The sequence below is a fragment of the Artemia sp. Qi Xiang Cuo genome, chromosome 6 (assembly GCF_049724085.1).
Source record: "Artemia sp. Qi Xiang Cuo chromosome 6, ASM4972408v1, whole genome shotgun sequence".
NCBI lineage: Eukaryota > Metazoa > Arthropoda > Branchiopoda > Anostraca > Artemiidae > Artemia > Artemia sp. Qi Xiang Cuo.
In genome coordinates, this window is record NC_142799.1 from 84,098,245 (window position 1) to 84,120,259 (window position 22,015).

The window sequence follows — 22,015 nt, forward strand, 5'->3', positions numbered from 1 at the left end:
AAGTAAGGAGCGACCCGGCTCAATAGTAACCGAAACCCTAAAAAACGGAATTTTGATACCAAAAGATACATGAAAAGAATTGTATTTTTATGCTGATTTTAAATATATAAGTTTCATTAAGTTTAGTTCCACCCGTCAAAAGTTACGAGCCTGAGAAAATATTCCTTGTTTTCGAAATAAGGGGAAACACATTCTAAAAGTCACATGATCTTATTGAAAATCACATCATCAGATTCAGCGTATCAGATAACCCTATAGTAGAGTTTTCAAACTCCTATCTTCAAATATGTGGAAATCAGTAATTTTTTGCGAGAAGAATGGTCACGGAATAGTGTTTACTTGTTATTATCCCAGGGGTGATCGCATCGACCCGTGGTACTAGAATGTCGCGAGAAGGCTCATTCGAACGGAAATTAGAAGCTCTAGAGGCCTTTTTAAGTGTTGATCACCGGATCAACATTTGAGATAGCCAGTTTGTTCAGCATAGTGGAAAAATCCAATAACTCGGTCTTTGAGGACGACTTTATCCCCTGTAGTCCCCGGGGGAAGGGCCGCAAGTTATGAACTTTGCCCATTGTTAACATACAGTATTGGTTATTGGGAAGTATACAGACGTTTTCAGGGGGGATTTTTTCTGATGGAGAGGTCGGGGGAGGGGGTTGCGTGGGAGGATCTTTCCAAGGCGGAATTTTTCATGGGGGAAGAGAATTATCCATGAAGGGGGTGCTGGATTTCCCAGCATTATTTAAAAAACAATCAGAAATTATATGTTAAAAAACAAGTTTTTTCCACTGAAAGTAAGGAGCAACATTAAAACTTAAAACGAACATAAAATATTACATATGTAAAGGGGGTTGCCTCTCCTCAATAGGTCGCTCTTATGCTAAAGTTTATTTTAACTTTTAAAAGAGGTATTATTCTAATTAAACAGCCTTTGTGATTCAGGAGGAATTCTTAAATAACTGGAGCAAAAATCAAGCATAGGTTTCTATAAGGTAAGTATTAGCTAAAAAAAGAAAAGATAATAAGTAAATCTCGTTTTAATTATTCATGTGCGGTGAGCCACACTCAAAACCTACATTAATTCAAAAACGTTCAGAAATTAAATAAAAAAAATGAGTTTTTTAGCTGAAAGTAAGGGGCGACATTAAAACTTAAAACAAACAGAAATCATTCCGTATGTGAAAGGGACTGTCCCCTCCTCAACGCCTCACTTTTAAGCTAAATTTTGACTCTTTCTCACAGCTCTACTTTTCAAAATAATAAACAACTTTAGCGAAAAGAGTGGGCCGTTGAGGAGGAGACAGCCCCTTTCATATACGGAATATTTTCTGTTCGTTTTAAGTTTTAATGTCGCTCCTTACTTTCAGTTAAAAAAAACTTGTTTTTTTTACATTTAATTTGATTAAAAGTTGCATTGATGGAGAAAAGGTCGTCTTCTTCTCGTAAATGAGTATTTCGAAATTTATAGTTTTGGCAGTCCTACACTGCTATGTCTCATGGCTTGGGTACTGTTTTAAAGCTTTCAGGGACAGCTCTACTAGAAGGGAAGGGGCAACGTAACTCCAAATTTTATGTTGGGAGGGAAAGAAAGTGAACAGTAGGGATTTTCAGATCAAAATGAAATGGTGAGAAGAAAACAATTGAAGAAAACAGGAAGTGGCTTTTTTATCCATTGCAGAACCCATATGCATAATATTTTCACATAACTTCCTTGGAGGGTGGCCTGAATACGAATATACATAACCTGATTATGATCTAGGGGGTGAATTCGTACAATAGATCCAAGCTAACAGTTTAAACTTTTTGTCATTCTCCTCCGCTGTTTAACATGTGGACTTAAATTATTTAGCATCTGTAGGGTTCTACCAACAGCCACTATTAACCAGAGCTGCTATTGAACAAGAGCTAGATTTGAAAAAGAAACCTTCTTAACTGGCCTGCTTTCTGCTTCTTCTTCTTCCGTCAGAAACTTCAAACCATGAAAAGTGAGGAAACAATGCTAGTTCCGACTGATCTAACTGTAATATTCAGAGTTCTCTGAAGTAAACTCATCCAAAATTACTTACATAAGCACGTACTGCATGTCAAAAAACTTTCACTAAAATCTTCGTAGTTTATTGAAATTGTTTCAACTAACGTAGAACTCATTGATACTACTTTCCCATCTATAAAGGACCTAAAAACAATAATTAAATAAGAAAAGAGATAGAGAGTGGGGGTTAACAGATAAAAACAGAGGAGAATGATAGAAATAATGTTTACAGGGTAATATAATTTAAGATGCCATTTAATTTAACAATGTTAAAACTCAGCAAAAACTTGAAACTAAATAGTTGTTCTTGCATTTTCTTCCAAAAAATTCTTGCCAGAACCCTTAAATCAAAGAAACACTAAATGAATCGACCAATCACATAGTTACAAGCAATTGTCCATTTTTCAATTAAATAGTATTGAAATCGTAATCGATTTTCTCGGATAAAAAATAATCATAATGGAATCAGAATTTTCGGTTTCTCTCAGTTAAATTATCAATTACACGTGACAAAATTAACCAACCTTAAGACATTGTTATCGATTTATGTCATGCTTTGACACAGCTTTCTTTGCGGTCTCAATCAATAAAGTAAAGAGCGATTTAGGTACAATGTATTCTTTCTCTTTTTTTTCACAAAGGCACTTCGTATAGAGGGAGCTGTCGTAGAAGCTTCGGAAGGAGCTCACTCGATTGAAAATTAGAATTTCCAGTTACTGTTTAAAGAGTCAAAAGTGACTGGAGGGCAACTAGCCCCCTCCCACGCCCATTAATTCCCCAAACACATTCAATCAAAATTGTCATATAGCCATATTCTTCGGCATAGTTGAAAGATCCAGTAACTATGTCTCATGATATGTCACCCCCCCTCCACAGCCCTGGGTGCAAGGGTTGTAAGTCATGTAATTCGCCCGTTGTTAACACATAGTATTCTTTTATTGAAAAAGGTGGGCATATTTGACCTTTAATGTCAAAAAAGAAGAAGGGCATTCAGGTGAACGTTTCAGAGAATGCTGAAGGGAGTGTTGAAGTAAATCAAAACGTGTTATGCGCATACAGCTAGTTAAAAGGGCGTAACTCCGGAATGACAGGGTTATTAATTTGGAACTTCCTGGAAATGATAGGGTTACGATCAATTGACCAAAAAGGCAGTATTTGCACGCTACTCCTACTACTACTAAAACAACAGCTACTACCACTGTTACTACTACTACTACCACTGCAACTATTACTTCTGTAGCGAAATATTGAGTGAATATTTGAACTAAATCAAAATATTCTATGTGCATAAAGATTGTTAAAAGGGCGTAGGATGAATCAGGGAAAGTCGACAGTGGGGTAAGTCCGACATTGACCTTCAATTCGTCTATGGTCCATTGTTTCTGTGGGACGCTAGTAGTGGGGGGGGGGGGTTCAGTTTCAAGCAGACAGATAGGAAAATTAACACAGGGAAATAAGCATTGGATTTCTACCTGCCCATTAGGCGTGTAGCTCTTAACCCCTCGCACCTGTACAATGCGGTCAGCTGCCAAGATTCCCGTGAGAAACTTGTTTCTAGGCGACCTTAACAGGTGTTCCCCCCCCTATATGTCTAGACGGCCATTTTATAGGCCTCCCCATGTGGTAGAAGCCATATTGTTTTCCCCATATAGATATCTAGACACCCATTTTATAGGAAAATCGTGTCTAAGCATCCCTCCCATCCCAGATATTTTCCCCCTATACATGTCTAGACGGATATTATAGAATATGTCCAGGGTTTTCCCCCTTAGTATTGGATTTCAAGCGCATACCCTCCCTTTTCCCACGGGACTATAAACGCATGCCCTGTTACGTCACGCGACACACCCCTGTGCATTTCTGTGACATGCCCTCTGACGTCACGACACAGATAGGAAAATTAGTATTGGATTTCAAGCAGAGCCCTCTGACGTCACGCCACACATCCTCACGCCTTAAAGGCTTAGATAAGAGAAGCTACCAACCCCTCACTTCGTCACACCTACGCAATGCGGTCATCGGTTCTATTAAAGGGAACACACTTGGCAAGACTCCCATGACACGCCCCTCTGGACTCCAATGATCTCACACGACTTACCCCGTTTCAAACGATCAGGTCTAATATGCTTCACGCAATTTTATGTAACCTTGCGACAGGAACCCAGAATCCCCACTTATAACGCAACAACAGCACACATCTTACACAATGTCGGCATACATCACTGTCACATAATAGCCATTTTGACATCTCATTTTTCACCCAAAATGCTCAACGCATTTTTTCTGTCTTTCTTTAGTTGTTTCTTTGCCCCGCCAGGACTCGAAAGGTCATTCCCGTCCAACGGATTTGTTCCTTAACCGGGAGAACTAACAAGCCCTTCCAAATATTTTGTCCTACTCATCATATTCTAAAATTAACCTACTGCACGACACCTGAGATTCCCCATTTTTGGCACTCGTTAGAACGGTATGTTACTCTCCCAAATTTGACACACTCCCTGGAGACATTTGCTCTCAAGGTATTAATACCCAAACAGACTAAGGAGTGCTTTAACTGTATAATCACATTGAGAGTCCAAACAATACATTTTAAAAACACAGAGTTTGTAAATAAAGGTTTTATTATTTCAAACAAATTTACAAACAATATTAAAAATATATAAAAAAGCAGTTAAAAAACACGGCAAACAATGTATAAAGGGTGAAAAGGGCTTATCGTAATATATGCAAAAGATTCATCTATTATAGAAAAAAACACATCCTAGCATGCAACCCAGGGGGCAGGGGGATGAGTTATATTAGAGATAGATTTAAAGCGTTTTAAGAGATATTTCTGAGAGCCCTTAACGAAAATACAGCGTTTTGAGACAAGACTATGCAAACGTAAGATAAAAAATATAGAAAAAAGCAGTTAAAAATACATGACAAACAAAAAATTAAACGTGAAAAGAGGCTTATCGTAATATATGCAAAAAACCATCTATTATAGCAAAAGACAACCAAGCATGCAACCCAGGGGGGCAGGGAGGAGGAGGGACATTAGAGATTTAAAGCGTTTTAAGAGTTTTTTCGGAGAGCCCTTAACAAAAATACAGCGTTTTGAGACATTAGACAATGCGAAAGGAAAAAACAAAACATTAAAAGGCTTACAAAGGGATAAAATATAAACTATAACATGCATAAATTAAAGAAGGATGAGAGGGGAGGGGTCCAAGCAAGTAGTTCCAGAGGAGGGGCACCTTGATAATAGAGATTTATGCAATATTTAGAGCTTTTTAACGAAACAGTTCGTTTCTTAGATATGAATGTTAGATTTCTCTCCCCTCTACCGACAATTCATTTAATGCCTCCCGCCTTATCTTTAAGCTCTAGAGTATAATAGTCATGGCAATGCAAACCACCTTGGTAAACTATGAATGGCATACATCATCCCTCTGACATCACCACATTTCCCCCGAGACATCTTTCAGGCATTTCCTATTAAAAATTATGCCTTTAAATCCCGTGATTCAAGTTTTCGCAAGCCAAGCCCATGTTTATAGCCGTGCAACTGAGCCCATTTAACTGAACCCTCCCCGCCATCATTCCTAAGACTTTTTTTCAGTTATTTCATAATAAAAATTATGTATTTAAATCCCTTGATTCAGGTTTTATAACCCAAGCCTATCATGATGCCCCACAAAACACTGCACACCGCCCTGGCATTACACCCACCCCACCCTCCGTAATACACCATCTAAATCCCATCCCGTGCCTCACTATTACTTGACCCCCTCCCCCTCCCTGGTCCACTCTGACACCCCATCCTCATACCTAAGATATTTTCAGACATTTCCAGCTAAAAATCGCACATTAAATCCATTGTTTCATGTTTTCACAACCCGACCCTCCGTAATACACCATCTCAATTCCCATCCTGTGCCACACTATTACTGCACCCCTGGCACACTCTGACATCCCATCCTCACATCTAAGACATTCTCAGATATTTTTATGTTTAAAATCATTCATTAAATCCATTGTTGCATGTTTTCGCAACCCACCCCTACATAATACACCATCTCAATTCACATCCTGTGCCACATTATTACCCCCCCTGGCACTCCTCTTGTCAGCGTTACCTCAGTTGATGTTTTCAAAGTGTATTTTGGAAGTTTCCTGTTTGAAACGTATGACTCAGAATGCTTTTATACTGTTGTGTCAATGTTTCCATTTAGAAGATACACTGGCATAGTGCCATGACAAGACATAGCATGGCGCGCCATGTATATGAACCTAAATGACCCTAACTTTTTGTTTGTGTCTCACTATGCCAAATTGTCTTCTGAATGAAAACATTCTGAGTCATACGTTTAAAACGTGAAACTTCCAAAATACACTTTGAAACATCAACTGAGGTAACACTGACAAGATAAAGCACAATACAACAGTATAAAAATATTCTAAGTCATTCATTTCAAACAAGAAACTTCCAAAATACACTTTGAAAACATCAATGTGGTAACACTGACAAGATAAACCACGATACAACAGTATAAAAACATTCTGAGTCATACGTTTCAAATGATAAACTTCCAAAAATGCGCTTTGAAAACATCAACTGAGGTAACATTGAGAAGATAAACCCCGACAAAACAGCATAAAAACAACCTGAGTGATACAATTCAAACGAGAAACTTCCAAAGTGCACTTTGAAAACATCAATTAAGGTAACACAGACAAGATAAACCACGACACAACAGTATAAAACATTAGAGTAAAACATTACATATATTTACAGTAACTGAAACTGCAAATAATCGTTTTTTGGGCCTTCCTACAGACATTGTGTTGGATAAATAACGGACTACATTTGGAAACTCAGCTATCGTATATTATATGAATGACATCATATGATGTCATGAAGTACATGGCGTACATGAGGTAATTGTAATTTTACTACATGACGTCATTTGCAAAACAAAATTAAGACTCTTAACGAATTTTCTCAGACTTCTGACCTATCAAGATCGTTTTTTTTTGCGGAAGATCCCAAGATACCAATTTTCTCAAAATATATGCAAATATTTTAGAAATTACCGGTTTTTTGCTCTTTAGGCAATTTAATATAAACTTCTCCGTTCATGAACATCGTTGATTTTTCCACATAAGTGTGACAACGTCATTGTAATACTGATGTATATACAAATGACATTAGCCACATAAATATTTTTTTTCCAAAATTAAGGCTCTTAACAAATTTTCTCAAACTTCTGACCTATCTAAATCGTTTTTTAGGCCAGAATATACTGGGGTGCAAACATTCCCGAAAAAACATGGATATATATATATATATATATATATATATATATATATATATAACAAAGGATTACAACAATTCAAAAACCTTAAAAAAAAAAGCCAAAAGTTTGAAGCTTAGTAGAAATCGTAGTAAGAAAAACATCATTACCGAATTTATTTTCTTATAAGTATAAGCAATGTTTTTTTAAGACATGAAAATAGGTTGAAAAAAATTTTAAATTCAATTCAGAATCGCTAAAGTAAACTGCAAAATTATTTACGATACCTGAGCAATAATTTTAAATATTTTAATTCAAACTATAAAAATACTTAATTTTTAGAATTAGTTTGTTTTTCTGTTAGATAAAAACCACTCGCAACACGATTAAGATTACAGGTTTAAACACAACCAGTTATATAATGTCAGTGGGAAGGCCCAATAACGAAAAATTTCAATTATTACAAATGATGATTTGATACTTTGACAAGGGATTACAACAATTGAAAAACCTTAAAAAAGAAAACCAAAAGTTTGAAGCTTAGTACATATCGCTGTTAGAAAGCGGACTAGCTTCAATAATCAAATAATTTTTTAAAACTGCAGTATGAAAAGACATTAAAGAGCGAAAAACTATTAATTGCAAAAAAACTTATAGGTCCTATATATTTTTACAAGGAATTATAACAATTCAAAAACCTTAAAAAAGAAAACCTTTTTGAACTCAACCAGTTATATAAAGTGAGTAGGAAGGCCCAAAAAATGAAAATTTACAATTATTACAAATGATCATTCTACCAACGTATTACAACAATTCAAAAACCTTAAAAAAGAAAACCAAGTTTTAAGTTTAGTACATATCTTGTTAGAAATTAGACTAGCTTCAATAATCAAATATCTTTGAACGGACTTCAATATGAAAATATATTAGATTGCTTGAAGAGCAAAACACTGGTAATTCCAAAAATATTTGTATACATTTTAACAAGGGATTAAAGCAATTCAAAAACCTTAAGAAAGAAAACCAAGAGATTGAAGCTTAGTAGAAATAATTGTTGAAAACTGGACTTGCTTTAATAATCAAATATCTTAGAAAAGAAACGTTATGAAAAGACATTAAATTGCGTAAAGAGAAAAAAACTGGTAGTTGCAAAAATATTTGTATACGTTTCAACAAGGGATTACAATAATACAAAAACCTTAAAAAAGAAAACCAAAAGTTTGAAGGTTAGTAGATATCGTTGTTAGCAGACATGCTTTAATAATCAAATATCTTTAAAAAGACTGCAATATAAAAAGGACAGGAAAGTGTCTCAAATTGTCTGAAGTTAGGAGACAAGCAACAATGAGAATCCACACATAGAAGCCTGCCAAGTACCGAGTGCAGGGGCCTGGCGGCGAAGCCGTTGGGCTCCCAGTACCATATATATATATATATATATATATATATATATATATATATATATATATATATATATATATATATATATATATTTATATATATATATATATATATATATATATATATATATATATATATATATATATATATATATATATATATATATATATATATATATATATATATATATATATATATATATATATATATATATATATATATATATATATATATATTATTATATATATATTACATCTAATAAACATTCTATAGCGTTATACATTTGAAAAGAAAATACAGGTAGACAAATAATAATATAACCTTAGCTCACCTGGTTGTTGACATCAGTTAGCTCAAAAAAACAAAAATTAATTAGGTATATCATGAAAAAAAAAAATATAAAATTGTAACACTAGTTTTCAAATTAAACAGCTAGGATGAAATGGATTGCTTGACGTAACTATAAATATTTTAGGGTCATATCAAGCAGCTTACTTTCTTAAAGGGAGTATGAATAAATCTACTGAAACATATTTTGCCATAAGTAACATAAAAAAGAAACAATTTTAAGCTGAGTCAAAAATGGGTATTTATATGACTTGAAAAATCTAATCTAAGACATTTTGGTATGGCCTTGGTGGAAGACAGGTGCACATACGTCACTACTAAACCCTTGTTTCTATAGTCTGGTACTCAAGCTGGAGTCCATACCTTACTTTGGACATGAGATCTCTAAGGATGGTGTCCATCCCAACCCAGAGAAAGTTAAAGCTCTGAAAGAAATGCCCTAACCATGCAACCACAAAGAAATTAAAACTTTGTTAGAGATGCTGAACTACCTGTCATGTTAAATTCCAAATCTGTCATACCAGAAAAAGCCACTGAGAACTCTTTCAAAGCAGCAGAAGTTAAAATTGGAAGAAATTCATGAGTGTCTTTAACACAATGAAAAAGTTGATTTGCTGCACCATACACGTCTTTAATTCTTCAAATGAATAGAGCTACAATCTGATGCATCCAAGTAAGGGCTGGGAACAGTTTTTATTCAAAATAAAAATTCATCTCGTTTGCTTCATGATCCTTGAATGCAACAGAACAGTACTACTCTCAGATTGAAAATGAACTTTACACCATCATCATTGGAATTCGTCACTTCCATCAATATTTATATGACCAAGGATTCATCATAGTCACTAGCCACAAACTGCTTGAAAGACTTATTAATCAACCAATACAGAAGTCATCTGCTCGTTTACAAAGAATGGTGCTCCAGATCCAGCCATATGACTTCACAATAATTTTTCAACCTGGAAAAGAGATAACTGTCCTAGACATGCTTTCTCTTCCCTACCCTCAAGGCAAAAAAGAAAATCTACAAAAGAAGATCAAAGCATATTTTCACTCTATTATGAACCTCATTCCAATCAGTCCTGGAAGACTATTTGAATAAAAACAAAAAACACAATTGACCCTTCTTTAGAATGTCTTGTGGATAGAATTAAGTCAGGCTAGACATCAACTAAAGCTCAGACACTGGCTCTCATAATGCAGATTTCCAATTCCAGGCAAGAACTCACAGTTAATGATTGAGTCATTCTCAAAGGACGCCACTTGGTAATCCCCAAGACCCTTTTTCTAAATATCTTGAAAAGTATGCAGGCTTCTCACCTAGGTATTGGAAAAAACTAAGCAAAGGACTTGGAAAATTGTCTATTGGCAAGGCATGACCAAGGGTACTGGCATTGAAGAATATGTCAAAAATTACCTGGCCTGCCAAACATTCTAAAAGAACAACCAGAAAGAATCCCTCAAACTCCTTCACATACCTAATCACCCAAGGGACCATGTTAGAATAGACTGGTTCTATGTGGAAGGAAGCCACTTTCTACTTACGGTTCACCATTATAGTTGATCATCTGGGGAAAAGCACATTCTCCCAGCAAGTTATATCCAAGCTCAAGCCCCATTTCGCAAGATATGGTATCCCTTGCATTGTAACTTCAGATGATGGCCCACATTTTACCTCTTCCATTTTCAAAGACTTTACAAAGAAGTGGTCAGTAGAACACAGATTGACCAGTCCCAACCATACCCAGTAAAATGGTTTGGCTAAAAAGGCTGTTGCTATAGCAAAAAAAAACATGATAAAAAAGACGATTTTTCAAAAATGAAATGAGCAACACCCTTCATGAGTATAGAAATACTCGAGTAGACGGAATAGCAATCCCTGCTCGGTTGTTGATGAGAGAAACTTGTGCTTAACCATTCCTTGTACCCTCGGACATCTAGCTCCTCAAATTTTTGATAATAACAAATTCACTAAAAAATGCCTTGAGTGCTAACTGAGGCAGAAAGTTCCGCAACTGTCATGCAAAAGATCTTCAAGAATTGAAGCCAGGGCAATCCATTCATGCCTATATCCAAAGAAAATCCTGGGAATCAGCAGTTATATTGTGAACACAAGCTGCCAAGATCATACATTGTACAAACCCAAGATAAGAAGATCTATTGCCAAAATTGAAAGTCCTGAAGACTTTAACCAGAAGACACAGATGTAGAGCAACTCAGCCTCAGCAGAGCAACTCAGATACCATACTAGAGTTAAGACCAAAGGGAGCCCCAAAGACTTTCTCTACCTCATACAATAGTCCAGCTAACACTGCCCCTCTTCAAACCTCAATGTCAAGTCAAGAAACACAGTTACAGAGGAGTATTGCCAGCTACAGTGGTCCGTTGTGGAGGAGTAGTTAAGGCCCCCCCCCAAGGCCTAAATTTTAAAAAAATGTTGAAGTTTTGTGATTATTTGTGAGAAAAGTAAAGTCATTTGTGACTTAATTTTTAGTTCAGTTATGAGTTCAGAAAGAAGAGATATTGGTATAAATAAAAGACAATGAAAAACTTATATTTCGTTTAATCTTTTTTCTTTATTGATGGTGAAAAAGGAGATATTCCTGTATTTGCATGTGATATGAAATGAATGTAGCTTTTGCCTTGCTCATAATATTTGCTTATGCTTTACTTATAGTTTTCACTGTATTACAGATTGTTGTGACCCGAGTTTTCAATTATACTGCTTAAAAAACAAAAAAGATGGGAAAATTTACAATTTGTTCTTAAAGATGCATTTAGTCCAAACAAAAAAAAAAAAAAACGAAAACAGTCATTGGTTAATTTTCAGCTTCATTTAATTGATCTGATTCATGAGGCATCATAATATTGTGAACAGTTGAGCATCAGCTACTGTGAAGGAGGACTAGTGGAACTTTCTATAGTTGGTTGGGCCAGAAGCCTCAAAAGTAAATTTTTATGCAAAAATTTTCTTATCCTTAGTATGCCTTCAATTAAATACAGTAGGATGGTAGGAGAATTTCCCTCTTAATCTGTCATCATTCTGAGGAATATTTTTATACTATCTGTTTTATGGGTGATGTAACATAACAATTCCGTCTTATTGGAGAAATAGTCGAAATGTTATGTACTGATTTGATTCATACACTTACCTGTAGGGAAGCACAGGGATGCAGGACATCCTATATAAAAAAAATTTACAAAGAGCTCCTCTTGAGAATTATGAAAGTGAAAAACCTAAAATGATTTGTTTTTCATTTCTGACTGCATCCCACCCTCCCATAAAAAATAATTAAAGGGGTACTTTTTCAAGGAAGAATGCCAATTTTGAAGCATTATTATACAAATATCAAACTTTAACTTAACAATAAGAGGTTAAAATTAAGGTTAACAGTAACAAACTGAAACAAAAAACACCCCTTGTCAATGGAAAGCAAAACTGTCAATACAAGACGAAAAGCAAAGTTTTGATTACAATACAAGCATCAACAGAATCTACTTTTTAAACTGATTCAAAATAAACAAAATTCATTGATTTTAAATTTGCTCATTTGTGGCGACTCAGATGAATCCAAAACATCTACAAGAAAAAATAGACGGATAGCAGGTACAAATATGGTGTTTTTTATTAGGGGTTTTAATGCCTGGTTTTATAGAAACAGGGATAGATGTTATTGTAGCCTAGCTAAATTTGGTGCATGAAGGGAAAATAGCAACGGTTTTAGACTGCTGCAATTTTGCAGGCATTATAGTCTTGTTACAACTATAGTATTAGGTCATTAAAATGGCCCATAGGTTAACAGAGTACACACATGATGGTAAGATGAACAACATTATTAATTAGGCTATGATGTCAAAATGTTTATGGTAAAGAACTGTAAGGAGCAACTTGGCTCACTAGTAGCCAAAAATCTTAAAAAATAAAAGTTTGATATAAAAAGACACATCAAAAGAATTGTTTTTTTTATGTTGATTCCAGACAAAACATCATTGAGTTTAGTGTTACCCATGAAAAGAAAAAAGCCTAAAAATTTTTCCTGATTTTTGAAAAAAAGGGGGAAAGACACCCAAAAAGTAACATAATCTTAATGAAAATCACATCATCAGATTCAGCACAAGAATGAACCCCCACAGTAGATGTTTCAAGCTCCCATCATAAAAAAAGAGGAATTTTGTTTGTTTGTTTTTTTGTTTTTTTGCCAGAACAAAAGATCAAGGATTTATGTTCATTTGTTGTTTTCCCCAGGGGTGATCATATCAAACCAAAAGTCCTAGGATACTGGGAGACGGCTTATTAAAGCAGAAATTAGAAGTTCTAATGCCCTTTTTAAGTGACCGAAAAGATTAGAGGGCAATTAGCCCCTTCCTGTGTCCACGTTTCCCAAAAGTCATCCAATTAAAATTTTGAGATAACCATAAAAGCCCAATAAGTATGCCAATAGGATAACAAGACCCCTATAGTCCCTGAGGAAAGGGCTTTAAGTTATAAAATTTACCCATTGTTTATGCATAGTATTTATTACTGGAATGTATACATTTTTTGGGGGTTAGGGAGGGGATTTCCCATGCAATGAATTTTGTATGGGGAAGGAAGTTTCCAAGGGAAACTTCACATTGTGGGAATTTGTAAGGATTCCCTTGTGAATCTCTTTTTATTGGTCTTGCTTTATCTTTGCCACATCAATTTTAAATATAGATAATCTGGGGGAATTGTGAAGCAAAAATTTTAAGCAGTGTTGGAATTATCTGGAGGATTTTTTATTGGCAGTCTTTTTTTGCAGGAAAAATCCTCTATGGGGTAATTTTCCCCAATGGAAAATATTCTTTTTTTTGTTTGAGCAGCTATTGGCATCAAATAATGAGCTTGTTGAGCCAATATGTGCTTTTTTAAACTTTTCATTGCCAATACAGCAAAAGCTGTACAAGCAACATGATTGTGGCTAGGCTAATTGTTACTTTAGGCTATTTTAGCTTGTTTATTATTATTTTTGTCAGTGCCACTTTTTATAGTTGGCAGAAATAAAATTATTGAGTTTTGACCCATATTTTTTTCTACAGCAAAAAAATTAAAGAAATCTGCATTTTTCTTTGATATAATTTAAAAATGGGAGAAAATGTAGGCCTACACATTTTTTCAAAGGTTCTAAACCAATATGCAACCTCAAAATTTAGCCCAGTAATGTTTTGGCTCTAATTGAGCCAAAATTCTTGTTTTGTAACACAAAATGGAAGAATTCACTTTTTTTCAGTTCAATCTGTTTTATTATCAAATTAAATTTTTTTTTTACTGAAAGCAAGGAGCAACATTAAAACTTAAAACGAACAGAAATTATTCTGTATATGAAAGAGGCAGTCCCCTCCTCAATGCGCCACTCTTTATGCTACAGTTTTTTGTTGTTTTGAAAAGTAGAGTTGTCAGAAAAAAGTCAAACTTTAGTGTAAAGAGCAGGGCATTAAGGGGTAACTTGATGAAACTTTTATATTTAAAATCATCATAAAAATACAATTCTTTTGATGTATCTATTGGTATCATTTGGTTTGTATATCATTTGGTGGGTGTACCTATTGTTTTTTTTAGAGTTTTGGTTACTAATGAGCTGGGTTGCTCCTTACTTACAGTTTGTTACCATGAACTGTTTGACTAAAATCAAACACTCAAGCTTTGAAATTCTATTAAAGTGAGGGCATCTGCGAAAAAGCGAACAAATAAGCATGCATCTGTGACCAAACTTCTAGAAAAAAAAAAAGAAAAAAAAATTTGTAGAAACTTTAAACCTCAACTGTATTGGTCATTGTCCCATTCTCTAGTATTAAGTGTTTCTCTTTTCTTATATGTGTTTTTGTTTACAGGTTGTGACCTGGGTTTTACATTAAATTGCCCAACTTAATACCTGGCCTCAAAAAGATTACATGGTGTCATGATGGATGCAGGAACTCCCTGTCCTGAGCTGAACTGGGATGCTCCCAACCTCAAGGAAGCATGTATGAGGTTCAAAAACCACGCTCAACTGATGTTCAATGGTCCTTTGAGTAGAAAAAGTGAAAATGTGCAATGTACCAATCTCCTCCTCTGGCTGGGGGAGAAGGGAAGAGACATTTTCAGTACTTCAACACTTGCAGAAACAGAAAAAGACAAAATCAAAACCTACCTGACAAAGTTTGACCAACATTTTAATCCAAAGGCAAAAGCTATCTTTTCTTGCTATGTCTTTTACAAGCATGACCAGTTGGACTGATAGACGATTGAACAGTATGTGACTCAGTTAAAGATCCTGGTGTGTGACTGTGCATACCCAGTGACAATCAGTGATGAAATGGTGCAAGATAGGCTTATCTGTGAATCTAATTCTGAAAAAATACGAGAAAAGCTTCTGCACTCAGGACCAGACCTAGCCTTATCTGAATTGGTACAAATAGCACGTGCATATACAGAGACCCAGGCACAACTTAGAACAATGTTGGCAGAGCCCGCTAACCACAGCATACCAATAAAGCAAGAAATCAATGCCATCAGGAGAAACTCAAGACACCCTAACAGGCAGATGCAGTCAAGGCCTGTAAATTCAGAGTGATATTTTTGTGGGGACAAATACAGCTCAAGTCATAATTGCTCAGCAAAAGGCAAAGTTTGCAGCAAATCTGGGAAATCCAAGCACTTTGCCCAAGTTTGTCAGAGTGCTACAAAAAAAAGAGCATAAACAACAGTGAATCCCAAGGCAGCAACAGAGGCAACAATGAACTGTTAGTCAATGAAGTTCTGATGCATAACAGTGACTATCAGCCATATGGTACTGTGTGTCTCCAGAACCAGCTCCATGTGCGTTTCAAAATTGACACTGGAGCTCAAGCAAGCATTATCACTCAACATCATGCAGCAAAACTCACACCAGCTGCCAAGATTCAACCAACAAACAACATCCTTACAAGTTTCTGTGGACTAAAGATTCTAATGCTGGGAACAATCCAGATCCAATGCTCCTACAAGGGCAGTAAAGAACAATCCATAGACTTCTATGTTGTCAGTGCCCACACCAATATTTGTATTTGCTGAAAGCCAAAAGATGAATTTAATCAAGTTCATCCTCAATGTGCAAGATGAACAAGACAAATTCAATGAACTGTTTGAAGAATTTGATGATCTGTTTGAAGGGGTTGGAAAGCTAGAAGGAGAATGCAAAATACAGCTAAATGAAGAAGCACATCCCTCTATTCAGCCTGTAAAGTGGATACCCCTAGCAATCCAATTGCAGTTCAAAAAGGAACTTGGTAGAATGGAAATGCTGGGAACTATAGAAAAAGTGACCAAACCCATGGAGTGGGTAAACTGCAGTAGTGGTGCAAAAAGGGGATGGTGCACTTTGAGTGTGTATTGACCCCCATGATTTAAAAAAGGCCATAAAACGACCTCACCACCCCATGCCCACATTTGAAGAAGCTGTGCAGAAACATGCTGGAGCTACATCATTCTCAAAGCTAGACACAAGGCATGGGTACTGGTTGCTGTACCTTAAAACCCAAATCAGCCAAACTCACCACATTCATGTCATATGACCGTTATAAGTTCCATATGGCCATTATAAGTTCAAAAGAATGCCTTTCAGTCTAGTCTAGGCACAAGACAAGTTTCAGAGGCAGATGAAGCAGGCTTTTGAAGCACTTGAAAGTCATTGTAGATGATATGATTGTATCAGGAACATCTAATGCTGAGCACTACAAAACCTCAGAAACACCCTCATTCAAGCCAGAGAAAAAGGTGTTAAATTCAATAAAGACAAGTGCTTCCTAAAGGACACTGCTATCCCCTACTTCGGCCACATATTGTCTGACAAAGGAATACACCCCAAGCCAAACAAGCTCCAAGCCATCTGAGAAATGCCTTCCCTAACTAGTCACGAGCAGCTAAAAACGCTCCTAGGTGTGATGAAGTATCTGTCTCGCTACATACCCAACCTATGTAGCCTCTTCAAACCATGGTAAACAAGAACTGTTTGAGTGAACGGCAACATATGAAACCACTCAAGAAGATTAAAGATTCCATTTAACAAAATGAGGCATTCTTTGACCCTGCTGAACAGTGTGTTGAGTTGCAAGTTGATGCTTCAATGTCTGGTATGAGAGCAGCACTGATTCAGAAGTCCTCAGTAGTAGTATCATTTGCATCTAAATCAGTGAATGATACCAAGATGAAATACTCCCAAACTGGGAAGGAGCTCTATGCAATAGTGTTTGGCTGTCACCATTTCCATCAATACCTGTATGGACATTCATTTACCATCATCACCAATCACAAGCCCCTAGAAACACTCCTAAACAGACCCATCAGCAAATCATCCCTAATGTTACAAAGGATGCTCCTCCAGATCCAACCATAGGACTACAACATCAAATTCCAATCAGGCAAAGACATTCCCCTAGCTGACGCTCTCTCCTGCTTACAAATCAATACAGAAGACCAAGAAATGCAGACCAACCTTGAATGCTAAGTTCACTCAGTGATGAGATTACTTCCAATCAGCAGGAAGAAGAAGTGAACTGGTTAGTGAATCTGTAAGAAGTGAGCCTAGCATCTTCTTACACATACCTTTCTGAAGGTGCTTATTACAGAGTGTAAGCCTGCTCAGAGTGGATGAGTGGGAGCAAGTGTGGAATGTTGGTGCAAGAGGAAATGCAGGCAGTTTAAATGACAAAATAAAGAAGATGTAGTATTCTGCTATGCTTCATTCCCTGCTTGTGCCTATACCATGCTTGCACTTACTTAATGCTTGTAATGTGCTCAGATGTTGCTTTATTTTGTAGGTAGCCTGGGTCAATAAACCCTAATACTAGAGAGGTATTACAACCACAAGAGCTTCACAACTGAAAATTCTTAGATTGCTAGACCTGCAATTTAAGCCTCAAGGTAATAGGAAGATAAGCTGGCAAACCACAATTAGAATATTGGAAGCTATACTGATGAAAGTGGTCAAGCATTGTTCTGAAACATGTTCACATTGAAAGATGTTTAAGATGATAGTATCCAAAGGAATTGCCAATTGATTCTTCTGGATATCCATCTCACTGACCATATTTCAAACAGAAAGCTGCAAAAACAATGAGGCTCTACCCAGCTTTCTAGGGCTAGGGGCCAACCATCTAGGGCAAATGAAAAGGAGATTGTTTTAAACTATTTAAAATAATTATTTTACTCTAAAGACTTGCATAAACATGGAACAGTTTAAATTACTGACCTAGGAATAAGGTGAAGATTCAACTCAATGCCTTTTTCATGTTCTTTCTAAATATAATAATCACTTTCCTGGCAAACTCAATTTTAAGCCATGTATAGACCCTGAAAGATAATACCTTTTTCTCTTATTTAAGGTAACACTTAAAAGCATCACTCTTGTTCAAAATGATTTTCCCATGAACTGTACCAACTGTGATAAAATTGAGACCCAGAAATTGCATGGGAGACATATAATTTGGGCTATGTATGTGCACATGAAGGTGGGGGGTGGGGCAGGGTAGCGTACAGTGGAGCTGCAGTTGGAATGTATGAATTAAATTCATTCTGCATATGATGAAGCAAGAATTGTAGATTCTAGCCACTTCATATATGCTAACTAAAAAAAGAGAAAAGGGTATCATCTTTGAGGATCCATAATGGGATTAAAACTGAATTTGTGAGCAAAGTGATCATTATCTTTGGAAAGAGCATAAAAAAAAGTGTTGGGTTTACCTTATTCCTATGTCAGTAATTTAAAATGCTCTATACTTACAAACACTTGTCTTAGGCTCAATTAAATCTGTCCCATATGATTAGGCCTACCTCTGATTTAGATACTTTGTTCCAACCTTAAGGCCCTTTGTCCAAGATTGGACAGAATATTTCAAGCTTTCAATGTGTGTCCAAGATTAGCCTAGGCTACATAGGTTATGAGATTCTATAACTGACAAGGTGAACTCCAATGAAGTGGATTGATCTGAATTTTTTTAGTAGGCTAAAAATTGGATTAACTTGAATATCTTATCATATTTCATCACAATCTTTTATATTGGTCAGGGTATATATTTGCACATTAGGAGGGTGGGGTATTTTAAACTTACCTCTCATTTAAATCAGGAATAAAATTTACCCTCACCCCCCCCCCAAATGTGCAAAAATATACACCCTGTATTGGTATATAAAGAGATTAATCTTCATTTCTGACAAAAATGATTATTATATTTGGAAAGAGCATAAAAAACGGCATTGCGTGGTATGTTTACTTTATTTGTAAGTCAATAATATGAATAACAGAAAATTTACCTGGATATTTTCAATGTAGCCTACTGATAGTCAATAGTTGAACATAGACCTAATCGAAATAACTCAAAATTTACTGAGATAGGAGCTTGAACATCCATTCTGAGGACATAATTAAAGTTCTTGATCCATTCCTGAAGTTCTGTTCACCTGAGGCAACTACTGTTCACAGGACATCAAAACAAACTTCATCCAAACTTTTAGACCTGCCCTATTATATTGGGACAATATAGACCTAGCAACATACACCAGGGTATAAACCTACTGGATTGTTAAATGATTATTATCCATATTTGTCAAATAAATTAAACATTCTTTGTCCTGATTTACTGCCACCTCAATTTTTCCATCAAACTTCCTCTTCTTTGTTCCTTCATGCTTTTGTTTACAAAACCTTTTCTTAAGAAAAACTAAATTTGCCAATAGCAAATTTGAGAGCAGATAAAATAGGGACTGAAAATTGTCTCACTTTGCCCATGTGTGTCAGAGTGCTAAAAAAAGCATAAACAACAGAATCCCAAGGCAGCAACAGAGGCAATGATAAACTGTTCATCCATGAAGTTCTGATGAATAACAGTGACAATCAGCCATATGCTACAGTGTGTCTGGTCAGAGGAACACACCCAAACACTCAAGGACCTGAAATGCTCTATAGTGTCAAACACCCCATTCTTCAACCATCAGAGCAAGAATGTCAAACTCATTGTCAATGCCTCCCACCATGGGCTTGGTGCCCACCTTGTTTCAGAAGGGCAGGTCACAGCGCATGCATCAAGATTGCTCAGCAAGACAGAGCAAAAGTATTTGCAACTCAAAAAAGTTATATGCCATCATGTATGGATGTAAACACTTCCACCATTATCTGTGTGCACCTTGAGCCCCATAGTCAAAATGATTCAAGAGGGCTGGCCGAGTACTAGAAAAGAGTGCTCAACCAACATCCTAACCTACTGGAACATCCAACACAAGCTGTCTTTCACAAAAGGCATTCTTCTCAAGGGAGAAAGATTGATCATTCCCAAGAACCTGCAGTTAGCCACACTCCAGCAGCTACATGCAGCCCACCTTTGAACTGAGAAAACCAAACAGCAAGCAAGGATGTTAGTGTACTGGCCAGGCCTCAGCACAGAAATTGAACAGTACATAGCAAAATGCCAAACATGTGCCAAGCACATGCCAAACAACTCAAAGGAGCTCCCTTGGCAAAAGATTGCTACAGATGTTTGAATGGAATGGCTCCAGTTTCCTATTAACTGTCAATTATCACAGCCATTTCTTCAAAGTTGACAGACTTACAACAACATTGTCCAACATGGTCATAATGCAACTTAAGGCCCACTTTGCCTGGCATGGCATATCATTGCAGCTAATGTCTGACAATGGCCCTCAGTTCACTTCTAGGGAATTTATCAAGTTTGCCAAAGCCTGGGGTATTTCACTGAGCACATCTAGCCCCATGTATCCCCAATCCAATGGACTTGCCAAGAAAGCTGTGCAGATTATAAAAAACATCATGACCAAGGCAACAAAAAACAGAGAAGACCCTTTTCTGGGTCTACTAGAATACCAGAATACACCAGTTGATGGGTTTGCATCTCCTGCTCAACTCCTTTTGTCTTGCAAACTAAGATCTATCCTACCATGCACCACACATCACCTAAAGAAAAAGGTTGTCCCAACCAAACAGTTCACTCAGCAAAGAACTGAAATGCAAAAATGCCAGAAAATTTAACACAACAAATAAGCCAAGGCTTTAAATCAACTCAACCCTGGTGATGCAATCCACATTCAGAAAATGCCCAACAGGTTGTGGAAACAGGCCATTTTGGTTTCTCATGCAAAACAGCTGCAATGTACCAGGTGTAGACAAACAAAGGTACTATCCTGCAAAGGAACCACAAGCACCTATCAGCCCACCCACATCAAAGTCTAAAAGGAACAAGTTGGGTTTGTGAAGGACTTGACAATGCCATAGTGCCAGACATGACTGCCAAGCCACCACCCTTGCCATTGCAGGCAGACCAGTTCATGCCCCTGTTGCCAATCCAGGATCAGAATCAAATCCCTAGCCCTGGCCTGAGCGCTGTTCCTAGAATCAAGCATGACACTGACAACAGCATGCTTGAGATACAGCTGACTTGCAAGACAACCCCTGAAACTGAACCTGTAAAGAGAAATTTTAAAAGTAGACCTTTAAATAGAGACAGTATGAGAGGAAGAAGAAGTGAACTAGTTAGTGAATATGTAAGAAGCAAGCCTAGCACCTTCTTACACATACCTTTCTGAAGGTACTTATTAATGTGTGTAAGCCTGCTCCACAGTTTATAGAATTATCCAGTAAGTTTATTGCAGATCATTTCTGGTCTTCATTCTTAGTGCGAACAAAAAGCTCCTCCCACTTATTTCTGCATTAGCGGGTTAGTGTGTTTTCGTCAATCAATGAGAAATGGTTACAAAGTGCATTATTTGTAATTGCAAAAGCAGAAAAAAACTTGGTGAGCCAGCCAAGTGGTTTGCAAGTGTCCCATCTCACAGGTATGACTTAATCTATTATTTACATACAGTGGACTACAGTGGACAGTGGTTGATGAAATTTGTGAAAATAAGGAATTTTTTTTCTTCTAATAACTGGTGGAATAGGTGTGATGGTTTCAGGGGCAGATCCAG

The 22,015-nt window shown here is 36.4% G+C and overlaps 1 protein-coding gene across 3 annotated transcripts in view; it reads right to left on the reverse strand.

The window, feature by feature from the left end:
- The window catches only part of LOC148951687 (tripartite motif-containing protein 2-like), a 195,968-nt gene that overhangs the window by 170,038 nt on the left and 3,915 nt on the right, over positions 1-22,015 (reverse strand). For 2 of the 3 annotated variants that reach the window (XM_089091308.1, XM_089091306.1), the window contains exon 2: positions 2,070-2,179. In XM_089091308.1, the coding sequence (XP_088947434.1) occupies positions 2,070-2,179 (110 nt within the window). Of the gene's footprint in view, positions 1-2,069; positions 2,180-9,046; positions 9,068-22,015 lie in introns of all 3 variants that reach the window. The other variant, XM_089091307.1, reaches the window with a different exon arrangement.